Source organism: Chelonia mydas, chromosome 7, assembly GCF_015237465.2.
Source record: "Chelonia mydas isolate rCheMyd1 chromosome 7, rCheMyd1.pri.v2, whole genome shotgun sequence".
Lineage (NCBI taxonomy): Eukaryota > Metazoa > Chordata > Testudines > Cheloniidae > Chelonia > Chelonia mydas.
The window spans coordinates 92,143,316-92,153,473 of record NC_057853.1 but is presented as its reverse complement, the minus strand read 5'-3'; the positions used below and the strand labels follow the sequence as shown (position 1 = coordinate 92,153,473).

The window sequence follows — 10,158 nt, the reverse complement described above, 5'->3', positions numbered from 1 at the left end:
AATGTAAGACTTTATGATTAGTGGCTGTCATACTTCTACTACTTACTGCGGCATTTATTGTTATAACGGTAACCGCGAGTCAGTGATTTCTGGACAGGTGTTATATAAAGGGTCCCCGGAGCTACCTGGTTTCCGAGCACCAACAACACCTACTGATTGTAAAGCTACCGATTGCAGTCAGACGGGTGTAAGCATACATTTCAGAGATGATGCACATGACAGAGCAGGAAGAGCGATCGGTGTTTTGGGAAACTTTTAGCAGCTGGCTGCTCTTTTGGCGAACAACCAGAAAGTACTTGCGTCCTACGTCTCTGGCTGCACAGAAGGGAAATTCAGCTTTGCTCCAAAATATTTTTGTAAGGTTTCGCTAAGGTGTAAAGCCAGGATCTCCAAACGAACTGGAGAGTCACTCCAGCCCGGATCATATTTACCTTTACAGCGACCTCTTATAAATCTACAGCCGTGAGTGGGAGGAGCAAAGGGTCCGTGGCAGCCACCGCCTGTGAACCTCCTTTCCCAGCAAGCAGTCGGCTCTGCAGAGCGGTGATAAAAAGTGGCTCCGCATCAGAACATTTCCCAGCATTTGTGAAGCACTCCTGCCTCCTGGATGCTCTATTGGTGAACGTCAGACCCTGGGCAATTCCCTGCACGGTTTTTGGGAGCACACAGCCAGGGCGAAGTCCTGCTTTCCAGGCACGCGTAGCTATCTCCCAGCCTCTGTGCCGGGAGATTTAGCCCCCCTCTAAATTAAACCGCTGCTGGGGAGTGTGCCGAACTCCTCTGTCTTCTCCCCATAACGCTATGGCGGCCTGCGGGTTATCTGCCTCCCACCTATGTTCAGACAGGTGCTGGCTACTGCTTCGCTTGTTAAACAGGCAAACCCGTCACCCCAGGTTGAAAACGATCCACACATGGTAAGGACCATGGTAAGGACCAGCTCTGCCCCAGGGCCCAGGATGAGCAGCCCCGGAAACCTCACGCCTAGGTGCCGGGCTGCGGGTGCTGTGATCTATGATTTAAGCGCCTATAAAAGCCTGGGGGTGGCAATAGGCAGGGTGTTTACTTTTGGATATAACCTTGCCTTCCCTCGCTGACCTGCGTTTGAACCTGCCATTAGCGCTGCATCATAAGTTTTCAGAATTTACTCCGGCCTGGTGCGGATTCCTCTCAGGACCCTGACCGTAAATACAAGCGGGGCCTTTGGGGTGAACTGCAGGCCACGCGCGGACCTGAGAGGACAAGGGGAAGCGGCGGCTGTTCGTGATCCAGTGACATAATTATGTTTTTATCCCATAACCCCAAAGCTGGGATCCGACCGACTCAGCGCTGTGCAGCTGGAGTCCTGGGACCTCACTCCTACCCAGGGATACCCGGGAGGAGATGTTCAAAGCGCTCAGCCCCCGGCTCAGCCGGCCCCGCTAGTGCTGTCCAGGGTCCGCGCCTCTTGGTCCCGGGGCTGCAGCCCGCTGGGCTAACGAGCAAGAGCCCGAACCCGGAACCAGGCGAAGTCCAATGAACTACGCACCGTATGCAACTGCTCGGCTCTTCAGCATTTAGCCGGGGCTCAGGTCTTTAAAAAAAACAACCCACCGCTGAACTGCAAAGTGCAGTAGGAGAGATTAAAAAATAAGATCGGTTGTGGGTATGGTCGTTATCAAACCGTGCCCAGAGGCAAAACATAAACACGGTATGTGCTTTCCCGTGTAACTGGGCATAAGGACAAAGTAAGTGAGGCATTTCTATAATCTGCGTCAATACATTCTTACTCCGTTTAATCAGTGATAAATAAAGGTAAAAGGGATGCCGTTAATTAGCTGGTCTTCCCTGAGCCTGACGAGTCGAACTGGCAGCTGTTTGCAATTCGGCCCCCATTCCATCCTTTAATGATTATTCAATGAGCTACAGAGCAGCGCCCTCACGGAGCTGAGCTCCGAGGCCCCCTCTCCCGCGAGCTCTATTGTCCGGGTGAAATTAGCACCTTTTCAAAGTCAGCTCTGTGGCTCGTCTGTAGCTCCTGGAGGAGGGAGACCTGGAGAAGCCACCGCGCAAAACAAACAGTTAAAGATTTCGGGGGGAGGAGCCAGGCCACAATCCGTAATTAAAGATGAACTTTGGGTGAACTAATTTATCTGACCAAGGTAGAGTGGGCAGCAACCTGGGGAGGGCTATAAAAAGGGGCCCACGGCGGGGCTCGGCCTGTGCGCAGCTTTGCTCTGCGGAGACAGGTAGGGGCTTCAGGCGCCGCTCGCGAGCCATGGGCTTCTCCACCTTGCTGGCCAGCACGCTGTGCACCTTCCTGCTGCCCCTGCTGCTCTTCCTGGCTGCGGTGAAGCTGTGGGCTCTGTACTGCGTGAGCGGCCGGGAGCCCGGCTGCAGCCTGCCGCTGCCCCCGGGCACCATGGGGCTCCCCTTCTTCGGGGAGACGCTGCAACTGGTGCTGCAGGTAAGGCCCACGAGCTCTCCCTGCCCTCGCCCGGCTTCGGGAAGGGGCAGCCCCTCGGGGGACTCGGGGACCCGGCTCCGCCTTCTGCGCTGAGCTCCAGGTAGCCGGGGCGGGGCAGGGCAGCGCTAGCAGGGAGGCGGGCGGGCGGCTGGCCGGGAGCCCCGCTATCACGGCCCTTCTCTCCCTCCAGCGGCGGAAGTTTCTCCAGATGAAGCGTCGGAAATACGGCTTTATCTACAAGACCCACCTCTTCGGGCGCCCCACCGTGCGGGTGATGGGGGCCGAGAACGTGCGGCACATCCTGCTCGGGGAGCATCGGCTGGTGTCGGTGCAGTGGCCGGCCTCGGTGCGCACCATCCTGGGGTCGGGCTGCCTCTCCAACCTGCACGACGGGCAGCACAAGCTCCGCAAAAAGGTACCGCGAGCCACCCCAGGGCCAGGCTGCAGTTCCCAGGCTCGCATCTGGCCGGGGCCGCCTCCTGTGCGCTCTCAAAGCTCCGGGAGTGGCGCCCTCCTTTGTGCGGCTGGGGCTGGTGTGCGCTCCCCTGGCCAGCCGGGCTGAGCTCTGGCCCCGGCGCGCTCTCCCCCTGGGGCGGCGGCCTGAGCCTTCTCCTTCTCCCCCAGGTGATCATGAAGGCTTTCTCCCGGGAGGCCCTGCAGCACTACGTCCCCGGCATCCAGGAGGAGGTGAGCGCCTGCCTGGCGCGCTGGCTGCGCAGCGGCGGCTCCTGCCTTCTGGTTTACCCCGAAGTGAAGCGCCTCATGTTCCGCATCGCCATGAGGATCCTGCTGGGCTTCGAGCCGCGTCACGCCGACCAGGACAGCGAGCAGCAGCTGGTGGAGGCCTTCGAGGAGATGATCCGCAACCTCTTCTCCCTGCCCATCGATGTGCCCTTCAGCGGGCTCTACCGGGTAAAGCTCCTGCCCGCGATCGGGGCTACCCCTGGGGTGGGGGGGTGGGATCCCAGGCACCTCCGGGGGGCGATGCCGCGGGGGGCAGCTCTGGCTCAGGCGCTGGCACCAGGTGCCCGGCGATGGCAGCTGGAATTGGGGCAGGGTTGGGAGCGTGCGCCCAGGGGGTTGGCACTGCGTGGGTGAGGGGCGTGTGGCGACGGCCTGGCAGCGCGATGACCCGCAGCCCTTCGGCTCCCTTCTCCGCCCCCAGGGCCTGCGGGCGCGGAACTTCATCCACGCCAAGATCGAGGAGAACATCCGGGCGAAGATGGCCCGTAAGCAGCCCGCGGGCGGCTGTAAGGACGCGCTGCAGCTGCTGATGGAGCACACGCAGGAGAACGGGGAGCCGCTGAACTTGCAGGTGAGACGCCCGCCCGCGGGGACCGCTGCATAGCCCCAGCCAAGGGCTTCCTTTAAACTCCCTGGCATCGCTCTTGTTGATGTAAAGGGAGCAGGATCGGGCCCTAAGTGTACACCCCCCCGCAGTGCGGTCTTCGGGAGAAGGAAGATCAGGGTGGCAAGTCCTCGTCTCAGCCAGGGGAACCGCTTCAGGGCCAGGATTTCTGACGATGGCGACCCATGAGTGGTGTCCCCTTTTCCCCCGAGTTGAGGAAGTTGCTCCAGTCCCCAACCGCCTCGGATCCTGGGCTCCCAGGGCACATCCTGCTCGCACAGCGATCGAAATCCCCCCTTGGTGCTTTTCGAAACCTCTCTTGTGCTCGGGCCTTTTAAACGGCCCAACACGACGTGTGGCAAGCCAGGGCAATCCTTTCCGTAAGCCATCCATTCTCCAAAATCCCTTCCCGGACAAGGAGTATCGGCTCATCTTCTCTCCCCCCTCCCCGTGTCTTTCTGTGGCTTTATATTCAAACGCAGCCTGTCGATGTGGAGCCTAGGAATATCGCTAATCCCTGGTGGCGTTTAAATACGGAATTTCCCCTCTGCTTTACTGGGGATGCAGTTTTAGAAGGGCATTTGTGAAGGGGAGGAGAAGGCGATGAGTTTGGCGCTGCAGTGTGGTCTCAAGTACTTTAAAACAATAGCGTGCGTGTGTGTGACTTTTATTGTTTTCTTTAAAAAATAACCCAGACATCCTGCTCTTTGTCTCAGGAGCTAAAAGAATCGGCAACAGAACTTCTGTTTGGAGGGCATGAAACCACGGCCAGTGCTGCCACATCTCTAATCACCTTCTTAGGGCTTCACCGGGCTGTTCTGCAAAAAGTGAGAAAGGAGCTACAAATGAAGGTGGGTGTCTTCTCTGTAGAAGTTAAAAATCCTCTGTATTCAGTTCACTGTTTGTTCCTCCTTCATGAGAAGGGAGTGTATGAACTCTAACAGACTGTAGAATAAAGCTCTTAATTAAGCAAAGTTAATGCCCCCTTAAAACAACTTAACTAGGAAGAGCTGAATATTCCATTTGAAAAATGGTTTGCAATGATTCAAGCTTGTTTGGGGAGCCCTTTCTCTTGTACTACCTGGGAGCTTGATGACTGGTTTGTACCCCATTAGTGATGGCAATGCAGTGTCCAGCTACCACAAACTGTAGCCTGGCTTTTATGTGCATAGCCTTATGTTAACCATGTTCTTTTCTTAGGGTTTATTGTGCAGCATGAACCAAGACAAACAACTGGATATAGAAGTCTTGGAACAGCTGAAGTACACAGGCTGTGTCATCAAAGAGACCCTCAGGCTGAGTCCACCAGTTCCTGGAGGATTTCGAGTTGCACTCAAGACTTTTGAGTTAAACGTAAGCTGGGCTACTTGGGCTCTGCTTCTATTAAATCCCTTTGAAGGCTGTAATTTTTTTCTCCTTAGTAATTATTTGAAAATAAGTCAAACTGACAGTTTATACAGGGATTTTGATTTCTCTCTAAAATCTTGGGATCCATCTGCCTCTGAGCTGAAGTCTTCACATATTGGAATTTCCTACCTTTTTTTTTTTTTTTTTTTTAAACAGGGTTACCAGATTCCTAAAGGCTGGAACATTATCTACAGTATCTGTGATACACATGATGTTGCAGACCTCTTCACCAACAAGGATGAATTTGACCCTGATCGCTTCATGTCTCCCTCTCCAGAAGATTCCTCCAGGTTCAGTTTCATCCCTTTTGGAGGAGGCTTGAGAAGCTGTGTGGGCAAAGAGTTCGCAAAAATCCTTCTCAAAATATTTACTGTGGAGTTGGCTCGGAATTGTGACTGGCAGCTCTTAAATGGACCCCCTACAATGAAAACTGGCCCCATAGTCTATCCAGTGGACAACCTGCCTACCAAATTCATAGGTTTCAATGGCCAAATCTGAGGTCAAAGTTTACTACTGGATGAAATTCTATAGCATTTAAAGTACACATAGCTTTTTATAGAAACCTAAACCCAATATTAAATATTTAACTTGTACATGTATAATAGTTATTTATGTCTTTTTAAAAAATATTTTAAAAATCTACTAAATATTCTAAGTTTGGTTGATATGTTCAAGCACTACAATTATGGGTCAGTGTGGTCCATAATTAGGTAACTTATTTCTATGGAAACAAAATGTTTCCCTCTTATTTAAGAATCTTGTTGAAAGCTTGTCAATTTTTTTAGCATTTTGAAGGAATTTGACAGTGTATGCATTCAGAGACACTTCAACTTTTAACAAGCATATGAAACCATGGGACCTAACTGCACGGAGAATGTTTTCAGATACTAGGTTTTGTGTTCAAAGTTTATGGATTATTATGATTTAAAATAAAGTTTATTTTTTTGAAGATGCTTTGCTCCAAATATCTCTAGCATGTTGGTTATTTTCTTCATATACTAACTTAGCTGCTCGGGGTGGCATAAACAAGAATTTGAATTCTTGGTTTAGGTTTCTTTTTTCCTAACCTTATAAATTGGAGGGGTTGTCTTGCATTTTAGCCTCCATTCTTTCTGCACTCACAACTCCTGAGAAGATTCCAGCTGGAGTCAAAACAGTTCACTTGTTAAAGATACTGAGGCTTAACCAAGCCAATTTAATAAATGCAACTAAGACTCTTCTAAACAGGTTGACTAATCCTATAACATCTCAAATTCAAACTCTTGAAGACTTCTGTCATCCACTTAGAAAACCCACCCTCTATATAGCTGACTGATAGGAAATAACACAGGCCATTTCCCTACCATGTCCAATGTATAGTAGTCTATAAATCTAACTTTGATTTATGGTAAACTAAGACTAAATAAACCATCTTGCCTAAACTACACCCACTCTCAGACTGCTAGAATAAACTCCTAACTGTGTAGGCAGAGACTAGAACAAAAGTCTAGAATAAAACCTCTTTAGCTCCTCTTCTCCCATGTTTTAGAGTAGCAGGCGTGTTAGTCTGTATTCGCAAAAAGAAAAGGAGTACTAGTGGCACCTTAGGGACTAACCAATTTATTTGAGCATAAGCTTTCGTGAGCTACAGCTCACTTCATCGGTTGCATGGTATTCTTATCCTGCACCAACAGGCCCCCTGAGCGTTGTCATAGACAATAATATGTCTGTCTGTCTGTTCTCAATGGTTATTGCAAAGAAGCTAGCTATCTGGTAGCTGTTTTTCCATATGTATGTATAATGGTTTAGATTACAACTGTAAATGCTGTAATGAAGTGCCCTTAGAGGAAGGATGGGGTTTGCCATTAACAATTCTGGAATTTCATAGAACAAAAAATAAAAGGCAAAATACAAAAGCAGTTAGCAGTGATTCAGGCTCAAGTGTACTAGTAGAGTTGGGGAGCAGGAGAGATGCGATGTGCTTGGTCTGACTCTCCCTCAACCTTGGCTAATTTAAAAATTAAGGTTTAGAAAGAGGCAGCGTAGAAATGTGACCAAAAAACCCTTAGCTGGAGAGGCTGGTTGCACAAATACTGGATAAGGTGAACTGTCACACTAGTGTCACATACACTGCTAGCACCATACACATAAAAAAGCAAACTTCATTGGCACTTGAGTTACTCCTTATACTGAACAATTCTTAGGTGATCTTATTCCTGATCTTGAGGAGGATTTCAGGGGTTGTGGAGAAAATTCTAAATAGCCAACACCTGTAAATGTTCCACGTGCCAAGTAATGGCAACTAAAAGTCTTGTGAATGTTTCTATTCAGCATAAAAGCATTTGTCATCTACTAATGCTAAAAATCAAAATACTAATTTCTAGGGCAAGATGTTAACCACAATCAACATCTGCTATAAATAGCTTTTTGAATTATTCCAGATCAAGATTAAAAGTGATTTAGTTCTAGATATAAACATTGTCTCATTACAAGGCTCTGCTTTATATAAAAAACACTCTTTGCCAAGACTTTTCAGAGGCAGTTTGCCCAATTTTAAGATCACTGTTATTATGTGAACTCTCTGGGTCTGATTGTTATTTAGACCACTTGAAAATTTATATTTACTTTAGGCCCTTTCACACTGCCAGAGTGGTATAAAGTGGCCTTCGTATGAAAGAGAATCAGCCCTTTGATTGCAAACACTTTACACATCATCTGCAGCCTTATGTAATGTAAAGGCTAGTCATATACTTTTAAATAGCACTATTAGAGTCCTGCTAATCTTTACAATAGTCTGCAAATAGAAAAAGATATTAGATAATAAATAGTCTGGAAATGCGGGGGTTTTTAAAACTAGACTGTTGTCATATTCTTACATGGGACTTAATAAGTGCACCTGCTACCACTATCTTTAACAAAGTGTCAGCCATACTGACTGCTCTAATATATAACAACTTCAGTGCTCATGGTTGCTATGTTTGGAGAATAAATGGCTAGATCCTACTGTAAATCTAATATTGTACTTGCAGCATAGTAACATTTTTTGTCTCACTGTTGGCCAGGTTTGAGCCATACTGCAGCAATTTGTGTTTGGAGATAAAATGCCATCGCTGTCTTACTATGTCAGGATCTGTCAAGATATCCTGGGGCAGATTCTCAGCTGAGCTAAACCGTGACAATATACAGTAGCTGAGGATCTGCTCCCAACAATTTTAGCATTGTAACTAAACAGTAGGGCCAAAGGGTAAATTCCCCCCCCCCCCCTTCTAAATCCCATTTTCAAAACCATAAGATACTGTTGAAATTTTTATCCAAGATTTTCTAAAGTGTTAGTGCTTCTGAATGCCTAATTTGAGGGGACCTGATTCAGAGAGCAGGTGCTCAGCCTTTTATAAAAATCAGACCCCTTTAAAGTGTCTCAAGTTAGGCACCTACATTCATTTGTCATTTTTGAACATTTTGGCCCGCGGACACCTTTTAAAAATGCAGATGATCAAACATGGGCTGCACTCTGATCTTTAAATGGAAGGCTGTGCTTGCTTTTTTTGTGGCCCCATGCTGTTTTTCTAGCTGTAACATGGACTACTGGGAACACCTGTCTTTAACCTATTTGAAGTAAAACTTACTCAGTTTCGCAGCATGTCAAATGCATCATATTTTTGAAATTTGCTGTGTTATGTTATACAAAGGTTAATTCCTGATTAAATATGGCATTAAGGAACATATTGAACTGATTTCTGATTGAAATGCAGAACCCTTTTTAACCTAAGGTCATAAATGGGTAATGAGAGAGACAAGGTGGGTGAGGTAATATCAACAGAAATTGGTTCAATAAAAGATGTATTACCTCATCCAGCTTGTCTCTCCAATATCACGGGACCAACACGGCTACAACAACACTGCTTATATAGATGGATAAGGCTGAATTTAAAAGTAATGACTCCATGAATAAGCAACAACTGCACAAACCTAATGTAATGAATTCTGAAAACTGAACTGGGGAAAAAAGGATTATTGTTTGTTTGCTTGAAAGAACATTTCAGCCTATTGATTGCCATGTGTCTTAGTGAAATTATACAAGGGTCAGAATATTTTTATCAGCTGAACAGTAGAAAGAAGTTTTGCCTGCTAATTTGTTTAAAAGAAATACAAAAAACTGAACAGCCCAGAACACTTAAAACGTTCTTTTACATTCAACATCCTGTACTTTGTTTAGACTTTTTCTAGGAATTTCTTTCTAGCCTTTGAGAGATCACATTTTGATAGAAGGTTGTTCTCCTTTGCATGTTAGTTTCTATTTGCATCACGTTTTCTTCCGTTACTCCCTTTGATGACTTGGAGTGTTTTTTGAGAAGTACTGAAAAAAATACTTAGCAATTTAGAGAAAACATGTACCCAATTCCCAAGTCACTTGTGAAAATGGGATTTATGTACTTTTTGAATATTTTACTCATGGGCAACATTCATCAGGAGAGATATCATTTGAGGATTCCATCACAGTGGATTTAGGCCAACATTTGCAAACCTCAATGCCTAAATTAGCTCCCTAAGTCTGTATGTCAGCTTCTAAATAACATGCAATTTTCAGAAGTGCTGAGACTTTGCAGTTACTATTGATTTCAATGGGAACTATGGTGCTCAATACCTCTGTAAAATCAGGCCATTTTTACTTCCTAAATATGGCTTTAGGAGCCTAACTGCAGAGAACCAGATTTGAAAATTTTTGCCTTAATACACACCTGGTATTAATTAGCATTGTCAGATGAGGCTAATATGGTGTTATGTTTAGCTTGTGTGCAGCCCCTAAATGCAAGTTAGGGAAAAAGTTTGAAAGCACAAAAAAGAATGAAGTGTCAAAGAGGTTCAAACTCCACTTTAATCCATGCATATTCTGGCAATGTTTCAGATATGAAAAGAAGATCACAAATATTGGTTTTGGTGTATTGTGGTGTGCACTGTTTAAAAGATTGTGTTCCTCCCC

At 46.9% G+C, this 10,158-nt stretch overlaps 1 protein-coding gene across 1 annotated transcript; it reads left to right on the top strand.

Moving 5' to 3' along the window:
* Positions 1-1,908: 1,908 nt before the first annotated feature.
* LOC102939037 (cytochrome P450 26A1) lies at positions 1,909-6,165 on the top strand. The gene is made up of 7 exons (XM_037904886.2): positions 1,909-2,443; positions 2,634-2,858; positions 3,068-3,355; positions 3,609-3,758; positions 4,508-4,642; positions 4,992-5,144; positions 5,355-6,165. Exons 1-7 carry the CDS (start codon positions 2,255-2,257, stop codon positions 5,694-5,696), a joined length of 1,482 nt encoding a protein of 493 aa, XP_037760814.1. The 5' UTR covers positions 1,909-2,254; the 3' UTR covers positions 5,697-6,165.
* Positions 6,166-10,158: the final 3,993 nt, after the last annotated feature.